This window comes from Mus caroli, unplaced genomic scaffold, assembly GCF_978045245.1.
Source record: "Mus caroli unplaced genomic scaffold, Mus_caroli_1 scaffold_6, whole genome shotgun sequence".
NCBI classification, from domain to species: Eukaryota; Metazoa; Chordata; class Mammalia; order Rodentia; family Muridae; genus Mus; species Mus caroli.
The window spans coordinates 5,161,058-5,186,315 of record NW_028227261.1 but is presented as its reverse complement, the minus strand read 5'-3'; the positions used below and the strand labels follow the sequence as shown (position 1 = coordinate 5,186,315).

The following is a 25,258-nucleotide window of genomic DNA, read 5'->3' as shown; positions in this document are numbered from 1 at the left end:
CCAGCCTCAGCCAGGGATGCTGCCAAGACCAGCACGGAGCTCCTCGGCAGCCCTGCCAGCGTGCAGATGCCTGCTGACCCCAAACCACCTCTGGGAGTAACTCTGGAGGGTTCATGGGCCAAGGCAGCTGCCAGGCACCCTGTGGGTGTGGGGACAGGGGCAGGGATAGGGTTGGGCTGAACATACTGAGAAGTTCTAGAAAGCCCCGCAGGGTCTGAACCATCAGCCAATAGGAGAAGGAAGGTTGAAGTTAGCCGGTTACTGTGGGTGAGTGGTACTTAGCCCTTCAACATTCAGGGATTGCTGTGACTTCCAACAAAGGTACCCTGTAGACTGTCCACTTTACAGACTGTCCTGGTACTCAGGCTAGGTCTTATATTTGTTCCCTCTGCAAAACCCTACCCAGGACTGCCCAGCTGTGGGGCATCTTGTATCATGCCTAAGTAGGGAAAGAAGGCAGCTTCTAACCCTGGCACCCCTCAGCCGGCCTTTCCCATTGTTTTTTTCTGCAGAGATTCTTTTGTTTCCCCGGGTGAAAGAAATCTATCCATCAACTCAAGGCCAAGGCCGGCAACTCTGGAAGCCTCTGCCCCTCCTTGGCTAGCAAGCCCCGCCCTCCTTTGCAGTATACTTTCAGCCATGGTTATGAGCCTGGGCTTGTGTTAGGAGTTGTACCAGACAGAGGCTTAACACCAGCCAAGAAGCTGGGATGGCAGGAGTGCCGAGCTTCCCGGAGGAGGTCTGGCTACTTAGCTCAGGTCCACAGCCTGGCCACCCAAGCCTGACATCTGAACAAAGGCCTGCTGTAGCACCCACACTGCTAGCCTTTCCTGGAGGTGCGGGGCTGGGACATGCCTCCAGGACCACCTCCCTCTTCCTGTAGGAAATACAGGGGCAGCACCAGAGGGGCTTGACAGCTGGAGTAGCTGCTGGGCTCCCCCAGCTCTGGGGAAGCTTATTCAGCCACTCAGACACCTTGGCAGGAGTGACAGCCGCAAGCCAGCCTCACATGCTTCATCTGTTGCCAAGAGAAGATGAGTTAAGATAGGGCTCACAAGTAGCCAGACACAGGCTGAACAGTAGTGTGTACTCACAATCAATGGGAGGACTCCGCAGGTCCTCCCTTGGCAGACCCCAACACCGGTCCCTGCCCCTCTCTGCCAGCTCCTTCTTTTTTTTTCCAAATTTATACTTCCTTTCCCTCTGTGTCCAAGAAGGTGACCAGAACGCCATTCTTACCGTCCAGTGACAGCCAGTCGTGCTGGGAGGAAGGGAGTGTGGGCAGCGCCCGAGCCTTGTACTCAAACACCACCGAGTTAGAGATGATCTGATTGTTGAAGGCAACTTGCAGGGTCACAAGACCCGTGTCATGGGCTGAAAGGCAGAAAGAGAGAGGTCAGGGTGAGGACTAGCCTCCCAACTACCGCTCCTGCAGTTGATAACCAGCTAGTAACCCAGCCTCTGCCCGCCTATCCCAGAGGGCCCAAGTGTGGCACTTCTGAAAAAAATTCTTGGCTCCAGATTCACCAGGTGTCTGGAATCCCCAGAGGGTTGTTTATTGTTTGTTTGTTTGTTTTGAGACAAGTTCTACTATAGAGCCCTGGTTGGCCTAGAACTAGCTATATAGTTAGCAGGTCTCAAAACTCTCAGAGATCGGCTTGTCTCAACTCCTGAGTGCCGGGATTCATGGTATGTGCCACCGTATTTGACAAGCCTCTGTGACATAGCTGTCTGTTCCTGGGATGCCAGGAATGGGCAGGGACTTGAGCTCAGCACACATGACTTGTCCCAGGGTTAGGTACATCTGACAATTTGTGTTTCTTTGGCCCCTTCCTGCCCCGTGTCCTGACTCACTTCATGTAAGATCCTCAATGTTTTAGGAACTTGGCTTCCCGCTGACAGCAAGAGTTTCATCTGTGGCTCTCACTGTGGCCTGGTTATCTGGAGATGCTGTGGGCAGGGTAGCTACTGAGCTGCTGCAGTGTGCTGTAGCACACTGTTACTTCCAAGGACTATGGGAAAGCTTGAGCTTGTATTCTGACGCAAACTCAGGGCTCAACAACAACTGAACCATTAAATGGATGTAATGTTCTCTTTAGGAACAGGAGAGAAGTCTACTGGAGGCAGAGACTTAAATCTGCTAGGGTGGAGGCTACACCAACAAGATATTACCACGGATTTCTTGGGGGCTGCACTGTGGTCCCCAAAGATGTCCTGTAGTTTATAGTGGCTATGCTGGGGCTCAATCCCCTAATAGGGGTCAGGTTATGTTTTCTGGGAACTGCTTTTCTGGAGCTGGGACACCAATACTCAGGGCCTCCCCCAGCAGGAGCAGGCTGACTTCCAGGGAGGACGCACGGAATCATATTACTGTTTAGGCTCTTGGCTTTCAGAAGCCTACGGTCATGAGGAAGCCATCCAAGTCAGCTGCTCCTGAGGACAGGGTGAAGCTCTGGCTTCCCTCAAAGGACATCTGCAGATCCCACTTCCGATGGGAAACCCGACTCATTGGCCATGGCCTTTCTCCAACCGAGGTGTATATAGAAAGCAGGTCTTGGAGACATCACCGCCCAGGTGTCCAGGACACAATCTGAAAGGATGGGTTCCCTGGGGATCATGAGGAATCTCCCATGGTTCTTCTCTGCATAGGGATCCCCAATGATGTTTGGAGTCTTCTGCCATCCCACATCCCTGGGCAACACTCCAAGATTGTGGTCTCTGTTCTCTCTTAGAGATGTGCCTGGTATACCAACAGGGAGGAAGGACTCGGAGAACTTTCCTTGTGATCTCAGGGCGCTCTGTTCTCCAGGTGGGGGGAAGCCATATCTTATGGCCAGTGTCCCCATGGAGGACCCTCTGTTACTGCTACTATGTCACTGTCCTGGCTTCTACACAACTGGCAGCACAGCTGAATGTAGCAGACACTCAGGCATCCCCAGCATCCCCAGAGATGCAGTACAAGGGGGACCTGTCTATTCAAGGTGTCAGGCCCAGGACCCACACAGACTTCCTTGACTTCCTCTCTGAGTCTCCTCTGCGTCTGCTTCTGCTCTTATTGATGACCATACCTTGCCTCTGCCGACACAATGGCCTCTTGCTGAAGGCAACAAAGCCAACAGTCTCAGACACAATGGCCTCTTGCTGAAGGCAACAAAGCCAACAGTCTCAGGTCTGTTCCTGCTGCAGTAGGCCTGGGGAGGGGGCTGTCTTGAGCACCCCTAGAGGTTACCAGGAGAATCTTCTTCCTTAAAGGTCACCCCTAGCCCAGTTGCCCTGGCTTTCCTATTTAGGTTACTGCTCCTCCTAACCCATTCTCTCAGAATAATCTTCTTATGAGGGAGAGGGGGAGACAGGGTCTCACTCTACAACCTTAGGCAGCCTAGAACTCACTGTGTAGCCCAGACTGGCCTTAAACATAGAGAGCCACCTGCTTCTGAATCCTCCCGCCAAGTGCTGGGATTAAAGGTGTGAACTAACACATCAACGCAGAATCATCTTTAAAAGACATAACTTAGATCAAACTACTCTGCTGTCTAAAGCCATTGGCTTCCCATGAAAGTACAATATAATCAGATGCCCATTGGCCAACCTCTTCCTGCCTCAGGGCCTCTGCATTCTCCTTATCCTCTGCCTGTTGTGACATCTACCACCCTTCCCAAGACTGGCTCTGTGCCACCCTTCTTCTGCCAGCCTCCCGGGGATGTGTATCCTCATGTCTGAGAAGGGACCTCTGCTGGGCACGCCCTCTCCACTGTGCTGGGCACACTCCCTCTGCTGGGCACACCCTCTCCACTTCCCCTTGCTGAATCTTTTTGTTCCTTCATTCCTTCCTGTCTTCCTGTAGCAGAGTAGCTCCCAACAGCTAAGACCTTGTCAGTTCAGCTCTCCATGCTCAATGCTAGTCACTGTCAAGATCCCGTCTGGCCGTCCGTAACTCCTTTAGGTGAGCTGCTTTAACACGTGTACTGCTCGCTCTGCGTTTTTTGCTGTTCTTTTGCTTTCTGACGACTTCCTAGGAGACCAAGTGGGGTCTGTGAGCCCGCAGACTTCTTGGCAGACTCCTCCACCTTCTGCTTCTAGTCTGTGGCGTTGCCCTTGCTCAGTGATCTGACTTGACTGCCTCCTTGGGCTCAGGGCAGACCCAGACCATGTGTCTACTGTTGCCAATGATAGTGTGAACTTGGAAGAATTCTGTTCTCTGTCAGGTTTGGGTTTGCCCAGGCAGCTGCCCCAGGCTCACAGGCAGTGGACATTGGGTTCTCTGTGCTTCCCTTTTCCCTTCCCTTCCCTTCCCTTCCCTTCCCTTCCCTTCCCTTCCCTTCCCTTCCCATCTCAGCCTCTAGGGTGGCTTGGCTTGTGTTCACCAGCCTGAGCCCCTTTGTGTTGGCAAGGCCAGTTTGGTTCTGGTGTCTGGTGTTATTCCTTCAGGACTGGCCTCAGTTTCCTGCAGAAGACCCCACGATGACATCCCCAGCAGCTGGCACCACCTCCCAAGGAAGCGGTTGGCTAGCCTGACCCAGCCTCTTTGGATTAGAAGCTTTTTGGGTCAGGTGTTCCTATGGGCTGGGACTTCGTCTCAGTCATAGTCTAGGAACCTACTCAATCCATGGCCAAGTGGGAGACTCTTACAAATGATTTGGAAATGATGAAGTAATGAACAAATGAACCAACCGATCAATACACCCGGCAGGACCTGCTTCCGTTGGGATGTTAAAACGATGTATTCTCATGGGGCATGCTTTGAGGCTGGCTGCCAACAGAAGGTGCCCAGCAGTCAGGCCATGGCACACAGCCCCTAGTTCTGTGGTCTCTGGTTGGAGAAAGGATATTTTCGAAGTGACCACTGGCCGTTCTAAAGTTCCCTAGGGACCAGGAGAAACAGTGGCCTGGATGAGCTCTGCGTATTAGTGCTGGTGACCCAGAAGTGCATGGACAGCAGACGAATTACCTAAGAAGACCAGAACAGCCCTGGCTCTCTTTCCTTCTCCCCACTCTCCCTCTAGAAAAGCTTTTGTGAGATGAGCCCCAGAGGCAAGCGCTTCATGACCCATGATCACTTTATGTTCTTGGCTATGTGGGAAGAAGGTCTCTGAAGATTAAGGTTCAGGCACACCATTCTCTGAAGTATAGTTACACAGATGGTACATGATTGACAGGGCAAACCTGGGTAGGACTGACTCTAGCTCCCAGAATCCTCTGGGTCCTGACCCGGGATACCATTCAGAGGTCATACAAAGCTCAGTCCTTTGTCAGGAACCCGAGGCAAGGTATTTAGCCCAGGTACAGGAAGATGTGGCATCTATTTATAGACCAGGCAAGTCCCTTCCCACAGCAGGTGCAGAGTGGAAAGCTTAATAGTATGCTGCCATCCCTCCTGGGCTGCCTTGGCTCAGGGCGGCCATCTGGATGGCTGCTGTCCAATCTTAGCAGGGTTCTGGGAGGACCTAGGGCTGGTCCACTACCTCTGGAGCTAGCCTTTGAGCTGGTGAGAGCTGGGTCAGCAGCAAAGAGTGTGTGTGTGTGTGTGTGTGTGTATACGCGTGTGCGTGCATGCTATAGGCACCAGGCATGACATCCTGGAGCATGCTAGACTGAGCTGAACAGTTGATGCCAACCCCACAGACCAGAGCATTCTGATCTGGTGGGTTGCAAAGGAAGGTGAGGAGGGGAGAGGAAGAAGTGGGAGGGAGATGAGAGAGAGGTCGGGGAAGAAGAATGGTTGGCTTGTAAACTCCAGACTGTTGCAATAGGGGGGACAGGGTCAGTGAGACAGGCAGGCACTGGGGAGAGACCACACTGAGTATAGAGGAACCCTGTTGGTCTGCACAGTCCTGGTTAGCCTGCTTCTGTCTGGGAGTTCCTTCTTTCCTTCCTCATTCTGACTCTTCCAGAAGTGCCCTCCTTTCTGCCGGAAGTGCCCTCCTTTCTGCCGGAAGTACCCTCCTTTCTGCCGGAAGTACCCTCCTTTCTGCCGGAAGTACCCTCTTTTCTGCCGGAAGTGCCCTCCTTTCTGTCAGAAGTGCCCTTTTTCACCGTCTCTGGTTTCAGACAACATAGGATATCCCATCTCCCTTGTTTTGCCTCTCTGTCCCTTGCCCAGGCTAGGTGGACAAGCTGTCCATAGAGCCGATGATGTGGGAGGTTAATGAGATAAAGGTTTCTCAGTCCCAGCCAAGAGAACAGAAAAGTCATGTTTTCCAAACTGCTTTCAGACTCCAGGAGACCAAGTCTCTTCTTTACACATCTCCAGCACCCCAGGCACCTTGCTAGCCTTGGGGACACAACAGCCTCCAAGAAAGACACAGTTTCTCCTGCCTTCATGGGGTCTACAGGCTAACCGGGAAGTAGTCATTGTTAGAGGTCAAGGATTAGTTAGCCAGACTGAGATACCAATCTAAGGAGGTCAGAGCTCCCTAAACCGGGGGTCACATGATCCCATAAGACACTGCCAAATGGAACACCAGAGTTGACACCAAGTTTGGCAACAGTGAAAGGTTTCTAAACATTCAACGACCAAAACTCTGACATAAATGCGTAGAGACTCGGAGGCTGTCCGGGCTGTGCTTGCCCATGTTGGCTTCTGTGACTTGACTGAACATGTAACGTGTGTGCTTTGCTCTGCGTGGCTGTCCTGGCACATGCCTCCAGCAAACCCTGCCTGAAGTACCTCGTCTCTAATCTGGGACTTGTCTGTCATGAACTGCGGTGTTTTTGTAGCTCACACCACGTTCTCTGCTCAATTCCTGAAAACAGATACCAAATAGTTCCATCCCTATCACTCCTCAGCACATAGATATCACAGGAGTCCATTCGGATTGTATTGTATTCGAATGTTTGCTTTTAAAGATTGATTTTTGAGTTGCAGATTTGAGTTTCATTAAAGAAAAGAAATCACGCCACGAATTTTGGCTTACAGTTAGGACAGAGCTTCCGGCAATCTCTAAAGTGGCCCAAAGTCAAGCTTCTACCGCTTTATACTTCATATTTATGTAAACTGGCATATTCTCAGTATTGGTGATTATAAAATCCAGATATCAGTTAACTGAAAAATATTGAAGATGTTCTATGCCCTTTGGTATCAAATAGCCAAAATTTAATATTTGGTGGAAAGATAAACAAACCCTCCATTTTGTTAATATGCAAATGTGATCTTATCTTCGATAGACGATAAATTATATGAATACCAAATAAGTGTCTTAAAATCAATTTCTATAATTGTCTTTAAATCAATTCCTCTGTGGCTTGTTACAAGTCAGTGTCTGACTTATCGGCCAGTTATACATGCCTGGACACCTGAAGAATCACAGGCTAAAAAGCCTAAGGTCACATGAATTAGATGATAGATACTGAAGCCCAGGATGAGGGAGGGAGAAGACAGAGCCACAGAGGCCACAGAGCTTCTGGCTGGCTTCGATGGGTGTGTGCTTACCTCTCAAACGAGCCTGTGCTCCTCATTCTTAGTTTGGCCCACACATCCCAGTTCCCCACAGTCCCTCCACATGGAAGGCTTCCCTGACTTCCTTTCACCTGCTTCGTGCCCCAATGAGCCAATATTGTGAGCACAGGGCCCTGAGTTCTCTGAGCCTCAGGGTGGCCTGGGCCAGGGCAGGAGTGAGGTCAGCTCTGCTGTAGGAGAGTCCTTCACTTTGGCCGGGCCCCATCCGGGCCCCATCTCAGATATGCCACTTGACTAATTGGTTCTTTAAATAGTCCTTTTGCTTTGTTTTCTTCACAACCCCCCCACCCCCATCGTGCACGCCTACCATTCCCGGCTGATCCAGGATCCATGAGCCCCAACTGAAGATGTTATAATAGACTGTGTGAGCACACATCTTCAGGGCTGAGGAAGGCGGAGTAAAGGCGTGACTTCCTCAAGGTCACCCCAAGGCTGACTCAGAATCTGTTCTCCTTCCTCCCCAACCCCCGCTGGCACAGCCTCCTCACCTGGGCAGTAGCAACGCAGCACCCCAGGCTGAATCAGGGATGCAGGCACGGAGATCTGGTCAAACAGGCAACTGTAATTATTGCTGGCTTCTTGCCATGGGCCTGTGATGAGAACCTTCACCCCTCCCTGCAGAGGAGAGAGAAGAGATAGAACAGTTCCCCCGGGGAATGCAGCACACAGGACGCCCCTGCAGCTGCAGGCTTAGACAGGAAGGGCTGAGGGCTGCCGGCTACACATGCAGATTCCCAGGCCCTATGACACCATTCCAAAAAGCCCTGACTTCTGAGATGCCCCTCTAGAAGACAGGTCTGCAGCTGATCCCCCAGAGGCCATCCTCCGTTGACCCTCCCCCAGGCATCTTGACCCTGAAAGTTCAGGGTGATACTAGAGGGAGGCAAGGGCTTCCCATGCCACATAGCCCATGGTGCACCTGAGAACCAGCCAGCAGGGTCCCTAGGAGGGAAGCAGAGGGGACACGGGGGACTCTGAGTCATGCATTTGGGGAGAGGTGGAGGGAACTCAGATTTGGAAACTGTCACCCCAAGGGACAGATGTTCTTGTGGGAAACTGAAGGGAAATGGAGGGCCCCCAGGGTGTGGCAGGAGATGGTAAGGGGGAGAGGCCCAGGTAGTGGATGAGGTGAAGAACTCTCTATAGGGAGAGAGAAAAACAAGGTGAAACATTCAGAATTGGAGGGGCTGAGCTGGGGCTTGGGATGGACTGACCCTCCAGTTCCCTACCTGCCTGCTGTGTCATTCAGGGCATCTCGAGCTATGCAGAGACAAGAATGGCCCCTCATTGGCACTTCTGCACCACACATGCAGGCACCAGCCTGGCAGCCTGGCCTACAGAGTCTAGGCAGACCTTTCTCTGCTCCAGTGGAGGGAAAACTGTCTACACAGACCCAAGGGGCCAAGCGCTAGACAGCATTAGAAACGCTGGGCTCTCTCTAACCTGCTCTGGCCAGCAGGAATACCCCAGAACAAATAGCCTCATGTGGCTGCTCCCAGGAAATCCCTTTCCGGGTCTTTGTTCCCATTAGTGATTAATGTCTCTCTCTGTCTCTCTGTGTCTCTGTGTCTCTCTCTCTCTTTCTCCTGAGCCCCAAGTGGAGAAGGCTATAAGTCCCCTACTTACGGCTTAGCCAAGAAGAGAGGCTGGTCACTCGGGGTGGAGGGAAGCTCTGCCCCGGGATGTAGAGGCAGGGGCGCTGGCCTCTGGCTCTCCTGGCTAACCTTGGATAGACCCACCCCAGAGGCTCATCCACCCCACCCCCAAACAAGTAAACACCTTTCCCTGCAGGGGGGCGGAGAGCTGTGCTGGATAGGGAGGAGAGCGCCACCTGGCGCCCTGGCTAGAGCAGGCCGAGAGGCTCTCCAGGAGCTGAAGTGAGGCCGGGTTAGGAGCTGCGGCAATGAGTCCTGACTTCCCCACAGCTCCAGGCCTGGGCCACAGCTCTCCGCTGCTGCCCCAGGCAAGCCTGCCAGACTCTGTCGCCTATTCAGTCCCGGTTCTTGATTCTCGTTTGCTATTCTTAATCCTCGCTTGTTCCTGCCCTATTACCCATTCTTTGCTCTCCAGACTCCCACTCTCCTACAATGTCGTCTGGAACCCAGACTTAGCCTGGGGCTAACCTTGGCCATAAGAGGTAGCAGTTTACTGTGATGATGTCCTGAGACTATCTGTGACCCACAGCCGTAGACCGGCCCTTGGAGGGAAGGTACCCTCCTGTGCTGCCAAGTACATTTTCCTCTGGGTGTGACGTTTAGCTTAGGTCATGGTTCCGTGGTGCCACCGAGGTTTGGAGAGAACTCAAGACAGAGTTCCAAAATCATAGCGTGCCCCACCCCCGTTCCATTTATTTATTGTGTATATTTTTGCCTGCATGTATGTGTGTGTGTGTCTGGTGCTCTCAGAGGTCAGGAGGTGGCACTGGATCCCCTGGAACTGGAGTTACAGATGGCCGTGAGCCACCATGTGGGTGCTGAGAAGCAAGCCCAGCCCCTGCAAGAGGAGCAGGTACTCTTAACTGCAAGAGCTGCTGAGCCTCCTCCCCGCCCCCAACCCCCAGCATCCGCTCTTGTCCTTGGTAACTGTGTGACTTCGGGAAGTAGCCCAGTCCCTCTGGTAGCTGTGATTTCAGAAGCCTTTCCGCCGCCAGCGGTTCCATAAAGTAGATTCAGGGCTCTGTCAAAGTGATGGTGTAGGGGGTTGGAAGTGATTGCCTGAGTGAGGCGTCCTGCTCTGAGCAAGGTCCTCCCATGGTGGACGTGGGAGAACACTGGCTTCAAAAGGCCACGGACAGTTACCATGTGAGAAGAGGGGACATGAAAACTGCAACCCACAGCTGTTAGTTCAACGATGGGTTGCTGCGGGGTGGAGATGGGGACAAAGAGCTGTGGAGACGGGGAACATCAAGACCTTCTCCATGGCAACTGCCGCAGGACGCCTCAGAATCCATCAATTCCAAGGACGGTTCCCATGGCAACCACTCCGCCCCGGCTGCGCTGAATTGTTTGTGATGTGTGCATGCCCGACAGTTCTAATTGCAGCTTCTTCTGCCTGGTGCAGCTGAAGCCAGTGGGGGGGGGCGCGGGGGGGGGGGGAGAAGATGCAGGGGAGAGGTGGGGAGAGGCAGGGGTGTCATCTGAGGTCTATCTATGTCCTGTAAGTCCTGAGATGGTCTTGAATTCATGCACCTTGGGCAGATGCTGAGGCACAGAGAGCATTGCTCTGTGTGTGTGTGTGTGTGTTGGGGACCAGCTGAAAGATCACCAAGTGGGTAGGTGTGGAGGAGACATGGGAGCAAAGGAAGAAGGGAAGCGTACTCAGAGAGGAGCCAGCAGGCCGAGCCGGGCGCGGCATGCCTGGGAACCATTGCAGTTTAAAGCTGGTGGGAGTGGTGTACCAGTGTCCACACAACCTGACTCAGAGCAAGATCCCAGCTGCACCGCTCCCTCCTGAGCTTGCCAGAGCCCACTTCAAACCAGACTCCTGGTGACGTCAGCTCACACATGCACCCTTATCAGCTGACAGGGACAGAAGGCAAGATACCTGGCAATCATGCCAGCAAGGGGTTTGTGAGGGGACGCAAGTGCCAGCTCGGTGACCGACCCCACTATTGTCCTGGGTAGGAGAGCCTGGCAAGGAGGAACGCCACCTTGGAGGCTTTACCGCGAGGTCCCGCTGGACACCAAAATGGCTTTTCCCCTCTAAACATATTGACTATGCTTTGCTTCCATGTCAGGGTGCCGGGAACTCTCAGGGTTTCTGGAAAACCTGGGTTGGACATGCCTGACTGCTATTGCATATGCCATCCTGGGCTGCCCTCTGGTGGACAGATGCTGAACTGCCGGTCTCCGGGATCTAGTCGAAGGCTGCATAGGCTGGTGAAGAACAGAGGAAGTCAGGCTTGCTGAAGACTTCCTTTCAGCAGGGGCTAGAGAGCTGACCTGGGCACATGCTCGCAGGCCAGGAAACAAGACGATCCCACCTCTTAGGTGTTCTAAAACATGACTGCAGTAGGCAGCTTATGTGAGGTGGGTAACCCCAAAGTTCTAAGGCATGGACGTCTCAAGTCCACCCCTCTCTTGTGTGTCTTGATAAGGGAATGGAGGCCCAGAGAGTCAGATCTGAGTCAGGTCACAAGGCCGATATGACCTTCCCAGAATGCATGGTGGTCTCATCTTCCTTCCTTCCTTCCTGCTCTAGTGGGTTTTCTAAGCCTCCCGGGAAGGCTACCCAGTGGGTCTCTGGTGATCAGAGACAATGATGTTTGCTTGGGAGAGCTGGGTGACAGCTGAGCCATACCAAGAGGAAGCCCACTGGGGTCCTTCTGGGTTGCTACCAAGGGGTTGGAGTGTGCCGGACTTGAGGCAGACGGGGCTGGCTCTGCCTGGGTACTTAATGCAGAGATTCCAGGATCCCCTTGATGCTTTCACTTTTAAAAGTTAATTTAACTTTGTGTGTGTGTGTGTGTGTGTGTGTGTGTGTGTGTGTGTGTGGGTGTTTAGCTTGCATGGTGTTTGTGCATGCCTGGTGCTGAAAGGGGCCAGAGGAAGGTGTTCAGGTCTCCTGGGACTAGAGTTACAGTCGTCAGTTCCGTGTGGGTGCTGGGAATTGAACCCCGGGCCCTCTGGAAGAGCAGCTAGTGCTCTTAATTGCTGAGCCATTTCTCAGGTAACTCTACGGGTGCTATTTTAGAGACAGGGAAGATGGCAATGTGTCGAAGGTCACTGGTGTCTAAGGGTAGAGCCAGGATGCATACCAGCCCATCCAGTTCCAGTTCCAGAGCCACGCTCCTGGCCGTTCACCTACCGCAATGGTCTCACGGCTTCCATCAGTATCCCGTGGACACTCACAAGACCACACGGACAACAGCCGCTCTGCCTATACAGTTGCCAGGCTGCCGGTGCAGGGCTACTGGGCTGTGGCCTGTGCTGATTCTTTTCTGACCTGTGCCATTGGTGGACAGATCGTCTTAGATTGGCTTTCCCAGAGGACGGAAGTAGTATGAGCCTATTCCCTGCCTGGTGCCTAGATGACATGGCCAGGGGACCAAGAGTTATGGGCAAGCCACCCCCCCAGGGGAGAGTGTCTGATTTGGGACCAAGAGGATGCACTGGTGAAGCCAGGGAGAGTTCAAGCTCGGCCACATGCAAGCAAGGTACTCAGGGGATCTGCAACTGCACTGTCCCCTTCCCAGGACAGTCTATTTTATTGCACGCCCCCACCACCACCACCCCACCAGGCAAGACCTGGGTCGTCCTACGATCCCGTTGGAGCGGTAGTCTTTAAGGTGACAGCCCGTGGTGACAGGAGCACAGGCTAGATCCTGGGTCACATGCCATGCTTCTGATTCTGTAGATGGCTGAGTGTTCCAAAGTTGCACCCTCCCTTTCACTGTGGATGGGAGCGCTGCCCGGCTGCCCGTTAGCGTAAGCGAGGCCAAGCTTGAGCTACGGGGGACCCAATGACCCCGTGTGACTCTGGTGTTGATTTCTGGGTGCTTTAAAAGCAGCACCAAGACACCCCTCCATCCCCAAAAGAAGGGAGGGGAGAGGAGCGGAGGAAAGGAAGAGAGAAAGAAAAGGAAGAATGCACACTGTTCTGATGGGTGCCGGGAAGGGCAGCTTGCCTCCAGGGATAGCCCTGACTGCACAGCTCCCTGCTAGAGTGAAGTCTGAGAGCCACCACGGGAGGGGACAGCTTTGTGTTTCCGGTCAGAGCTCCATCCAAAGAATGGCCACATGCAAACAAGCTTTCCAGGTTGCATAATGGCCCAGGTGAGGGGGGTGGTGGGGCGGTGGCATGTGGTGGCATCTGCAGCTTACCTCTGGATAAGACCACTCTGGGGAATAGTCAGTCACCATGAACACCCGTCCGCTCTGCTGCAGCATGCCCAGGGCGCCCTGGGCCGAGGCGGCCGAGACCACCTCTGCAACATGCATGTAGGCCATGGTGCTGGGCCCGCCCTCAGCGCTGCTCAGCTGCAGGCTGCCCTGTTGGGGGCTGCAGCAGGGAATACACATCTCCGCCTGGGTGAAGGGTGCCCGCGCCCCATCTTCCGACTGTGAGAGTGCAGCGCTGTCCCCCGACACCAGCTGGTGCCCGTAGATCGTACCACTGCCCCCCTCCACAGAGATGAAGTCATTGATCAGGTCTGAGAACTGATTGCTGAAGGAAATGTCAAAGTGGTCCAGGCTGAGCTCCATATTAGAGCTGTTGCCCAGGCTGGGCTGGGCCACCGGGTAGAGTCCCTGCACCACATTGCTCGGGAGAAGGGGGACGCCACCTGCGCTGCGGATCACCCCATTGGTCTCTGGCTGCAGGTAGTGCTCAGAACCACAGGCCTGCAGCTCCCCAGACTTGAGGAGGACCTCATTCCCTTCAGCTGCCTGTGAGGTCTCCATGGTAACCTCCCCTTCTGCCGCCATGGCTTGGAAGTTGGCCTGGAACTGCATGAGGTGCAGGGAGGAAGTAGACTCTATCCGGGTTTCCACGTGGCCGCTGCAAGAGCTGGTTTGGGACGAGGCCTCCGTTTTCACCGTGGGCATCACAAAGGCGGCCCCTGACTCGCTTAGGCTGCTGTGGGTATTCTGCTCAAGGGGGAGGGGCTTGCTGGCATCCTGCAGGAAGAAGCTGGGGGAGGGGGTTTGGTGGATATGGGGGCTGTGGCCCGTCTGGCTGAAGCTGGACGCGTAGTCCTTGTTAGAGTCTATGGCACTGAAGTCCATCTGCTCGAGGGTGGTGCTGGGACTCAGGCCACCGCCCGACGGCAGGAGGCTAGATCCCGCCGCGGTCAGCGTGAGGGAGCTGGACGCGGCAGCTGCCGCCGAGGAGGAATAGGCCGCCTCTTTGGCCATCTGCTGCTCAAAGGAGGTGTCTTCGGTCTTGATCTCCTTGGTGAGGACGCTGGTGAAGCCAAAGCTCCTTTCTGCAGGCGGCGAGTGCCGGATATTGGTGCTAACCATCTCAGCTTTCAGGCCCCCACCCCCGTACGTCTGGCCCTGCTTTGGATTATTGAGGAAACAGTCGGGGTCGAAGTTCATGGCGGTCTCTGGAATCTTCCGGCCACCGTCGAGGGTGGTGGAGAGGACCAGCTCTTCGGACACATTGGCGGGCAGCATGGACAGGCTGTCTGAGCTGCCCGTGGTGGGGAAGGCAAACTTGTGGCCGTCAGAACTTACAGCCAGTACAAGGCCCTGAGAGGCATCGGGCGAGAGGAGGTGGTGGTTGGGACCAGCGGTGGGGGACATGGTGTACACGGCCTCGTTAGTGACCTCGGACATGAACACTGTGGCACTTTGGGACAGTCCCCCCATCACAGAGGCCACTGCCATGCTGGACACACCTGAGACAACCGGGCTGTCTACCATGTCTGGGTCACTGTTGAGCCCGCTGCTGATGGACACGGGGGAGCTCTGGGTAGTGTCGGGGACCTCCACCTGGTTGGTGGAGGAAACCTCCGTGCTGTTCTGGTGCAGCAGTGCCGGCTTGGCCACCTTGCCATTCCTCTTCTCCCGGCTCGTGCTCCTGCCGTGGCTGGGTTCATGCTTGCCCTCTGACACATCGTTGTGTTGTACTTCCGAGTGGCCCCCGTAGCCCCCGGCCCGCGGCTCCACCTTTGGTGAGATGATGCGGTGTTTGGCACTATTACACTTATGATGCACGCTGCTGCCCGCTCCTGTGGAGATGGGAACACAGCACACACGCGCGCGCGCACACACACACACACACACACACACACATACACACACGCAAGGTCAGAGCTGGGACTTTGGCTAATTCTTCTCCCAAGCAGTTAGAAAGCATCCAGTTACAAAGTCCCCATCCAGGCTAGGCAGGACAAAGAGCGAAGTCCCTGTACCGCTGTGATCTGCTCCCAGGCCCGAGGCTCTGCCATGCCCTATGTGACCATCTTAAAATGTTTTAATCTTGCTGTTGTTGTGTTGTTTTTTCAAAATCAGCAAGATGTGGCATGTGGGAAACCCTGGCATGTGTGTGTTATGTGTGTGTGTGGTGTGAGTGTATATGTGTGTGATGTGTGTACATGTGTGTTGGGAGCTATTAAGACAACTCTTGATCGCTAAATTGGGCCTCTTCCCCGAGAAGAAAAAGGGGTCAAGCGGACCACCAACACATGGATTCCGAGAACAACCATGGGATGTTCCAGCCCTAAGTCATCGACGATGTCCTAACCACACCCCGATACCACCAAGTTCCTGCTTCCCCGTGTAGCTGCCAAAAGAAAGAATTTCTATTGCCCCCTCCCATAAGTACTTCTCCTTTTGCTTGTATTGCCCCACCCCTCCCACTGATAAGTATCTGTACTTCCCCTTTTGCTTGTGCATTTAAGCCTTGGACCTTTTTCAATAGATTTGGGGCCTTGATACATTCCAGAACGGTTTCCGTGTCGTTATTCGTACAAGGCCCTCGTCTCTCTCTACCCCCCCATTTGGTTCTTAGGAGGAGGTCCCCTCGTGACCCTTGAATAACTGGACCTGCTGGACGGGACACATGTGTGTAGTGTAAGTATGTGTGTGTTGTGTATGTGTGTGTGTTGTGTGAGTGTATATGTGTGTGATGTGTGTATATGTGTATGCATGTGTATAGTGTGTGTTGTGTGTATGTGTGTGTGAGTGTATATGTGTGTGATGTGTGTATATGTGTATACATGTGTATAGTGTGTGTTGTGTGTATGTGTGTGTAAGTGTATGTTGTGTGTATGTGTGTGGTGTGTGTAAGTGTATGTTGTGTGTATGTGTGTGGTGTGTGTAAGTGTATGTTGTGTGTATGTGTGTGGTGTGTGTATATGTGTATGCATGTGTATATTGTGTGTGTTGTGTGTGTATATGTGTATGCATTGTATAGTGTGTGTGTGTGGTGTGTGTATATTGTATGTGTGGTATAAGTGTGTGTATATGTGTATGGTGTGTGTATGGTGTGTATGTGTGTGGTATGTATGTGTGTGGTGTGTATGTGGTGTGTAATTGCATGTGTGTATGTGTGGTGTGTGTGTTTGGTGTGTATGTGTGTGGTGTGTATGTGTTTGTGTGTGGTGTGTATGTGTGGTGTAAGTGTGTGTGTATGTATATGGTATGTAATCATGTGTGTGTGTGTGTGAGCGCGTGTGGCTTTTCAAGAAAGTTCTCTTCACCATCAAAAGCAGACTGTGCTCATCTGGAAGGACTCTTTTGGACCCAGAAGGGTCATCCCAGACATTGCAGCCGTGACTCCATCCCTAACCCAGCTTCTCACACCTGATTCTGGTTGTGTGATGCCTCAAGAAACATATGACCTCCAGGAGCCTTGTGCTGGGGACAAGAAGGCAGAGGCTGGCCCAGGGAGGTGGAGAGTGAACCCTCTCCAGGTCAGCTCTCAGACCCTAGGGTCAAAGAGCATTCTAGACTCTGCCCTAGGGGTGTGGAAGTATTTATTTCTATTCCACTATTTGTGTGTGTGTGTATGTGTGTGTGTGTGTAGAGGGATGTGTGTGCCATGGTGCTGGAAGTCAGAGGACAAGATACAGCAGTTGGGTCCCTTCATGTAAATTACAAACTCAGCTTATCTGGCTTGATTGTAAGCTCTTTCACCTACTGAGCCATCTTGCTGGCCCAATAAGGAGATTTCTGAGATGACCCTCTCCACCATTCAGTTAAGCCAGGGTCTGTCCGTAACTCTTTGGCCCTTCATGTGATCACTGCTTCCATTCCATCAGATCAGGGTCATCCTGTTCTTGATAAAGTGGTGAATTCTTCCACAGAACAGTGACCCAGCTGATTGATGGAAGCATCTAATGAAGGCAGGCAGGGGAGTGGAGAGCTGTATCTCACAAAGCAAATGCCACGGTCAGAAAGGCAGAGGCGTTACGGTGGAGTGAGAGATACCGTCCCTCCTTGGAACAGAATGGCTAAAGGCAGGTGTAGCTTGAATGGTCCCACTGTCTCAGGACAGAGGCTGAGAAGCCTCCGGCTGAGGCCTCCCAAGAACACACTCTCCACAGGCACCTACAGTAAAGTGTGTGGAGGCCCCGGACCCCAAACATCTGTACTTTTCTAGTGCATCTGTGTGCTGCTCCTGTAACCTCAGCCTCACTGGAGACTGCCCCTCTCTTATCAAAGATGATTCTAGGGGCAGGATCAGGACGAAGGGCCTACTGGGTGCCTCTCTCAGTTGCTGTTATATAAACTTGTTCCTTGTCCCTTCCCTTCCTGGATAGGATGGTAGGGTGCCCTGTACCCTACCTGCTCTTTAGGATCCTCAACTCAGGCCTCTTCATTCATGTGACAGGTTAGATAGCTCAGTTTCATCTGTCCCCAGAGCCTCCACTCAATCCTTCCCTCCCTGGGTTGAATAGTAGCGCCTTGCCCTCCTCTAGTGCCTAGTACTGCCTGGCCTCTGAAGATCTCACCCCTTCCCTCACTGGACAGGACATCAGAGCCTGCCACCCAGTGCCCAGTGCCCAGTGCTGCATGCCCCCTCAGGGGCCCCAGCTCACCCAGGCTGCCGGTGCAGAGGCAGTTGTGGGTCCGTGGCTGGGGCTTGGTCTGGTGGCTGTCGAGGATCTGTTGCACCAGCTGCTCCACCGAGAAGCCTGAGCTGCTGTTCCCATTGCTGCAGGTCCATTTGATACCATGGACTGCAGAGAGAGAGAGAGAGAGAGAGAGAGAGAGAGAGAGAGAGAGAGAGAGAGAGAGAGGAGTCAGGGGCTGCTAGTGATGGGTCTGTCCTGGCAGGGAGTGCTATCAGGCCCTTTGAAAGCTCAGCCCGCTGGAAGGCTGGTTCTAAGATTGATTTGGGAGGCCCAGTGAGCTACCAGAGTCTGCTCCATTAGGAGCTCTGAGATCTTGGGCTTTCCTCCTTTGCTGAACTGGGGAGTAGTTCGCCTACAGCAGTGGCTCTCAACCTTCCTAAGGCTGCCACCCTTACATACAGTTCCTCAGGTTGTGGTGACCCCTAACCATAAAATTATTTTTATTGCTACTTCATAACTGTCATTCGTAATATATGAATCTGATTTGCAGGATATCTGATACTCGACCCTTGTGAAAGGTTGTTTGACCCCCCTCAAAAGGGATTGCGACCTACAGGTTGAGATCTGCTAGCCTAGAGTCTCACTTTTGTTTTTCCAAAGTCAAAGTCACTGAGATAGCTCTTTAGGGGGTTCCGAGAGGAAGAAGAAAGCAAGGATGGGGAGGAAGACAGGGTTTGGGGTGCTGTCATGTGCCTGTAAGGCTTTGCGGCCTCACAGGATGAAGTGGGAGCATTCAGCAAACAGGACCACCCCAGGAGTCTCTGTGGAGGGGCCTGTGTCCAAACAGAGACTTCAGCTTCCTACTTTCCCCACATTTCTCTACTCCGAAGGGAATTGTAAGAGAAGCTGGACGGGGAACAAGAATGATAGGCCCCTAGCCCAGAGTGTAGATGACTCTAATCCGGTTCTAATCAGTAGTCTTTACAGCTGCCTGGGGGTTTGACAGCCCCTGGCTGTCTGCAGTCCCTGGAGTTGGGATAAAAAGCCCAGAACGAGAGAGAAGGAGAGATTTCCACCTGCCTGGCAGGACAGGTTGGGGGAAAAGGTAGGTAGGTGGGTATCAAGCACAGAGATACCTGCAGGGGCTCCAGGATGCAGCCATGGGGACACATCTAAACTGTAAGGCTGGAAGAAGCTGGGCTAGCCTCACACCTGGCTTTGAGGCCAAGGTGGAATCTGAGGTGGCCGTGACAGGAGCAAAGGTCCACGTTGGGAAGGAAGCTCAGTCTTCCAAACCCGGTACAGACCCCACCTCAAGCGGCATTTTGTTGTCACTATGGTGGGGTTTCAGGGGAAGGAGCGGGGTCTGTGCCTGGCAATGTCTCTCCAGGCTAGTTTCCTTTTGGACTTCTCTTACCCACCAGCCAGGTGATTGCTCAACTTCCTTGCCCTCTAGCCCTCGGAGGGTCTTCAGGGATTTGCCTCTGTTAGCTTCTGATGTGCCTAGTGAGTTCCAGCTTCTGGGAGGTGGCATCTGCTGCTGGTCTGCCAATCTGTGTAGCTTTGGAGGTGTTCCTGCCCATACTGAGCTTTATGGGGTGGACCTGTGCAGCGAGATGATGGTGTCTGTGGTCCATTCTTCTGCAGGGGAAAGGGGGCTCTGTTCTTGGGCTCCCTCTGTTGTGTGTGTGTGTTCCAATGGGAATGGGAGTCCCCACAGACCCAGGAGGCCTTGCTAATTAAACCAATTTAGGTTTATTCTCTCTGAACGTCGTGTCTCCAGGATACTTGTAAGAGCTGGAAAGCCTGGCCTGGGCTAGGGGTTGCTGTGCATCACCACAGCCGTGGAATCTTCTCTTCAAATTATGCTCTGTCTAGAGTCCCAGCGTACGGACTGGACAGCAGCGGGGGCCAGGCCACTTACCTCTCCAGATTCATTTCACGGATGAGAAGACAGGCTCAGTGAGGGGAGATGACGTATCATATGCAGGAGAGGGAGAGTACCATGGAGACTCATCCTTCTGCTCCCCAAATATGCAACAGCAGATCTCAGCTGTGTGTTTCCTCCACTGCACCAAGAGTTTGACATTGCGGGGCTGAAGTGGTGAATTCAGTGTGTGTGTGTGTGTGTGTGTGTGTGTGTGTGTGTCCACGTGTGTTTTCGAATGCCACCAAGATGGAACACATAGCTCTGACTTGACCCTAATCCAGCAAGGAGTTCAAGTCCTAGAATGAGGGCCTTGTGTTGTTAGAACATCCAGTATGGAAACCTTAAGCCGACACCAGTTGCAAAGCTAAGCCCTGAGCTGGGGAGTCCCCCGCTCACGTGAATTTGATTTTCTAGAGGGATAAGTGTTCTCAGGGCAACCCCAACGCTGGCTGCTACCCGTGTCAGTGTCAGTCCTAGATGCGGCTTTGGGTTGGGTGGGCCGGCGCCATCTTCCTGAGTTTCTGACCATTCCCCACCATCCCATTTCTTCTCCAGCCCTGGCTGCCACAGACCCCATCCACTCTCTGCCTCTTGCCTTCTTGTGTATGTCGTGGAAGTACAAAACGAAACCCGGCGAAGGGTGACAGATTGCAAGCAGAGAATTTCTGGACGCTTAATGCAAATTACCTAGTGTCTTGGTACATCCAATATGTAGATCATCTCCCTCCTCCATCTGGGGAAGGGGGGGGGGAAGCCTCCTCCTTCAGGGTGGGGAGCTGTTAGTACTGAATAGCAAATACTATCAAGACAGCTTTTAACATGTCATGCTTGGCTTCCCGACACGTAATGAATCAGCGGGAAAGGAGATTTCTACAGGGGAAGAAAAAAATGTGTTTTGAAAAGAAGGTTTATAAATGCACAGGGTACCTGCCACTCGCCATCCCTGCCTGGGCCACGCCCTCCTTATGAGAGCAGAAAAGAGTCTCAGGAAGAGCTCTTGATCAAATGCAAGGTCACAATGGGTCACAGAGACAAAAAAGCAATAGACAGGAAAATAACGGGTCTCCTCCTGGTCATTTTTTTTGGTCCCCAGAACAATTTGCTTCTGGGCTCAGAGGGACAAATCTCAGGCAGTGGCACCCCAGAGGCACCACCTCTTCAGGCCCCCATACATGGAGCCTAGGTGGTAGTTTCTGGACTGGTTAAGGGATGGAAGGGAGCCTGTGTCCCCAGGAAGGCAGGGACAGGGAATGTCTCAGAGAGGGAGTGAAGCAGGGGTGGAGTTGGCACATTGCCCTCCTACCATCCTTTCCACAATAGGAACAGCAGGGAAGACCACAGAGACACCAGGAAGCAGATGCTGGGCTCTTAAAGAACTCCATCTTGGTCCTTCCTGCTGAGCCCTCCCGAGATCCTGGGCTGCCTGCTGCGAGGCAGAGCCACAACTGGGGACAACTGTCAGAGAAACCAATCACCTTACACCAGTGCTGATCTGACTGATGAAGGTGTCCTCACCGGAACCGTGACAAGGCAGCTTCTACCGCTGTGACTAGCTGAAGCCAGGGCCAGCACATGGCTGTGCTCAGAGATGGAGACCACCTTCTTGAGAGACAGCCGCTGCCATGAGGAGACTAAGACAGCGAGGAGGGGGCCGGGTGAAGGTGGAAGGCTTGAACTTGACATGGGCAACTGCCAGCTAAGGGTATCCTGGTTATGGCAAGCAGCCTTGAACCTGGGTCTCCAGAGGAAGAGAAGAGCATGGGCCTAAGCCCCTCCCCTCCCCCTCATGATGGTAGTCCCTCAAAGTTACACATGCCACACCCCCAACAAGTCTCTAAGGAAGTCATTAATGGCTGCAGTAGGCAGACATAGCAGAAGTGCTTCAGCACAGAGAGAAGGCACGTGAGGTTAGAGCTCTGCACAAGAGAGACTGCACAAGGCAGAAACCAACCTCAAAGTCGCCCTGGCCTCGTCATTCCAGTCTCCAGAACTGGAAACCACCACTGTCCACGGTGCACACACCCCAGTCAGCGGTGCTTCACTGCAGTGGTACCTGTGGTCTTCTTTCTGCTGCAATCCCTGAACACCACGGGCCAGGGCAGGGGTTAGGACGGGCAGAGGTGCGCTCTGCACAGTTCTGGAGGGTGGAAGGCCAAGTTCAGGTGCAGGAGTGCGGGGGGGGGGGTGGTAGCTGGGGCAGCATGGAGGAGCTGGGGGAGCAGGGAGTGGGAGGAGCTGTGGAGTAAGGGGAGTAGTGAGGAGGTAGGGGAGGAGGGAGGAGCTGGGAGAGGAGGGGGATGAGGGGGAAGTGGAGGAATTGAGATGACAAGGAGGATATCTGGCAGGTAGGTACTCTTGGAACCCCTCCTGTCCAGCCCCAGAAAGCAGAGGGAGGGGAGAGGAGGTTCACATTAGGGCTGCAGGAGGCCTAAGGGCTCAGATCCTGCCCTAGCCCAGAAACTAGGAGGTGTAGCCTGGTCTCTGTCTCAGCAGGCTAGAGCCAGCATAGGAAAGTGTGTGGAGGAGATCTGTATACAAAATGGGCTTGCAGACTGGCTTTACCGGGGATTTGGAGGTGGAGCTAAGACCTCTGTGGCCCAGGTGAGACCCTCGTCTGGCACTCCTGCCTCTGAGGTGAGCTAATGGCGTATACATGTCAGCAGATGTTCATTCTGACCTCGTAGCCGCACGTGTTGAAGGCTGAGAGGACTGGAAGCCTGAAGCAGGCGGGTGACTTTCAGCCACCGTGGCCTCTGCAGCGGCCTCAGGGTGGCTGCAGCTCCTCGCTTGTGTTTCCTGGAAGTCTTTCCGCCTCAGTTCCCTCATCTATAACAAAGCTGTCACCATGCTTCCTCTGGCTCCACGCCATCTCCCAGGAACTTTAAGGACACAGTGGTAAGGGGGACTCAAGTGTGGTGGTGGAGGGACACAGTGACTTCACACTAGGAGAACAGACCCTGGAAGGCACAGGATAAAGGGAAGGAAGCAGGGGCCATCAGCCCTGGTGTCTCCTCTGTTTTCAGAAAGATGACAGGACAAGTGTGTCAAAGCTTTAACTGCCACATCAACGGCACAGGTGCACCAGTGAGAAACCACACTGACCCTTCCCCATGGGAAGAGATGCTTGGCACTGTGACAACTAAGAGACAAGTGTGAGTGTCTGTGTGTCAGTGTCTGTGTGTCAGTGTCTGTGTGTCATGTCAATGTCTCTCTGTGTCAGTGTCTGTGTGTCAATGTCTCTCTGTGTCAGTGTCTGTGTGTCAATGTCTCTCTGTGTCAGTGTCTGTGTGTCAATGTCTGTGTGTCAGTGTCTGTGTGGCATTGTCTGTGTGTCAGTGTCTGTGTGACATTGTCTGTGTGTCAGTGTCTGTGTGTCAGTGTCTCTCTGTGTCAGTGTCTGTGTGTCAGTGTCTCTGTGACAGTGTCTCTCTGTGGCAGTGTCTGTCTCTGTGTCAGTGTCTCTGTGACAGTGTCTGTGTGACAGTGTCTCTCTGTCTCAGTGTCTCTGTGGCAGTGTCTGTGTGACAGTGTCTCTGTGGCAGTGTCTGTCTCTGTCTCAGTGTCTCTGTGGCAGTGTCTGTGGCAGTGTCTCTGTGGTAGTCTCTCTCTGTGTCAGTGTCTGTGTGGCAGTGTCTCTGTGGCAGTGTCTCTGACAGTGTCTCTGTGGTAGTCTCTGTGGCAGTGTCTGTGTGGCAGTGTCTCTCTGTCTCAGTGTCTCTCAGTGTCTGTGTGTCAGTGTCTCTGTGACAGTGTGTCTCTGTGGCAGTGTCTGTCTCTGTGTCAGTGTCTCTGTGTCAATGTCTCTGTGTCAGTGTCTCTGTGTCAGTGTCTCTGTGGTAGTCTCTCTCTGTGGCAGTGTCTGTGTGGCACTGTCTCTGTGTGGCACTGTCTCTGTGGCAGTGTCTCTGGCAGTGTCTTTGTGGTAGTCTCTCTCTGTGTTAGTGTCTGTGTGTCAGTGTCTCTGTGACAGTGTCTCTATCTTAGTGTCTCTGTGACAGTGTCTCTGTCCCAGGGTTTGCTGGATCACCCTTTCCCTTCGTCCTCATCTGCACATCCACCCAGCACCTGCCACACAAGAGTGACCCACGCAAGGATGGACATTTGTTTAACTTGTCCAAACTAGGTTACCCTTGACCCAGAGACACTTCCTGGCCAGCTTGACTATGGGGGATCACCCTACTTGTGAGCCATGTGACAGAGCCAGCTGGAGAGGGAGCCCATTTCTGTGCCTAGCTGCCAGTGAATGAGAGCCCTTTTGGAATTCTTCGGAATTGTTGTTGCTCAAAGGCTGTCACCATAGCAACAAGGTCAATAGGAAATGGCAGCCGTGAGTAGGTTTCATCCTCACTGTATCCTTGTTGACAGGAATAAAGGCCCTGCTTCTGATTTCTTGGTTCAACTAGATGAAGTTTTCATTAGATTTAACTTCTCATATCCAGACACCCACATGCTAGTCATCTCCCCATCTCTGCTCTCATTTGGAGGAGCACCATCAGGGCTGAGGGTTTGGCGTGGCGTGCATACTGGCTGTGTGCAAGGACCCTCTGAGTGCAGCATCTCCAAGGAGCCTGGTTGCTGTGTTGGGACTCAGCATGCTAGGAGCCCCTTTCTACTGGGAGGCCTAGACTTCATGCTCGGTCACACCCACCTCTGGAGAAAGCCAGAAGCTGAGGTTTGGTGTCAGCTGTGGAGTGGGGAACTCACCCTGGCCATATTGTTTTAGAGGAGAGGGGCATTGGATGTGAGGGGCCGGGATGCCTAAATCAGGGAATCTAGACCACATGGTGATAGTGTAGCCTTGGCTTGGAAAACCGTAAAGGTGGACAGACATGCTAGAAACTGGCCTTGGCTGAGAGCTTAGCCTCTTCTCCCTGGGATGGGGACTCTTCACAATGGTAGTGAATGTGCCAGAAACCCTGACTTGCTGGCAATGCTGGAAGATCAGTGTGGCAGCGAGAGGAGTCGCTCCTGGTGTCAGTTTCAAACCTGGAGTCCCCAGTCCTTCCCACTACTTGAGGGAAGAGCCAGTCAATGGGGAAACATGTAGTTGTAAACAGCTGGGTACCCAGTCCTACAGGGTCACTTGAAATTAGGGACATTTCATATGGCTGGCTTCCCTTAGGGGAAGCTCCCTTCTAACTCTCTACTATGTGATCCAGAGATCTTGATTCTTACAGAGACATAAAACCTAGGGAGATGGAGTGCCAAACTTCACTAGAGCGTCTCCTCTTTAGCGGAGTTAGAATCAGACCCTTGACTTTCAGGCTTAGGGCAGGTCTGAGAATAAGCCACAAAGGTTGGTTGGGCTGTTGAATGGGGAGGAGAAAGCCAAAGGAGACTTCTGGAACAGCCAAGGGTACAAGTGCCCAAGGAGCCTCAAAGGACAAGCAGCGAGGGACAGGCAGGA

General features: G+C 53.2%; 1 protein-coding gene across 9 annotated transcripts in view; it reads right to left on the bottom strand.

The window, feature by feature from the left end:
* Camta1 (calmodulin binding transcription activator 1) overlaps nucleotides 1-25,258 on the bottom strand; it is an 814,691-nt gene that overhangs the window by 71,274 nt on the left and 718,159 nt on the right. For all 9 annotated transcript variants that reach the window (XM_085838559.1, XM_085838558.1, XM_029476775.2 and 6 more), the window contains exons 8-11: nucleotides 17,946-18,086; nucleotides 13,279-15,131; nucleotides 7,945-8,071; nucleotides 1,240-1,374 (exon numbers count right to left, since the gene is read on the bottom strand). In XM_085838559.1, the coding sequence (XP_085694685.1) occupies nucleotides 1,240-1,374; nucleotides 7,945-8,071; nucleotides 13,279-15,131; nucleotides 17,946-18,086 (2,256 nt within the window). The remainder of the gene's footprint in view (nucleotides 1-1,239; nucleotides 1,375-7,944; nucleotides 8,072-13,278; nucleotides 15,132-17,945; nucleotides 18,087-25,258) is intronic.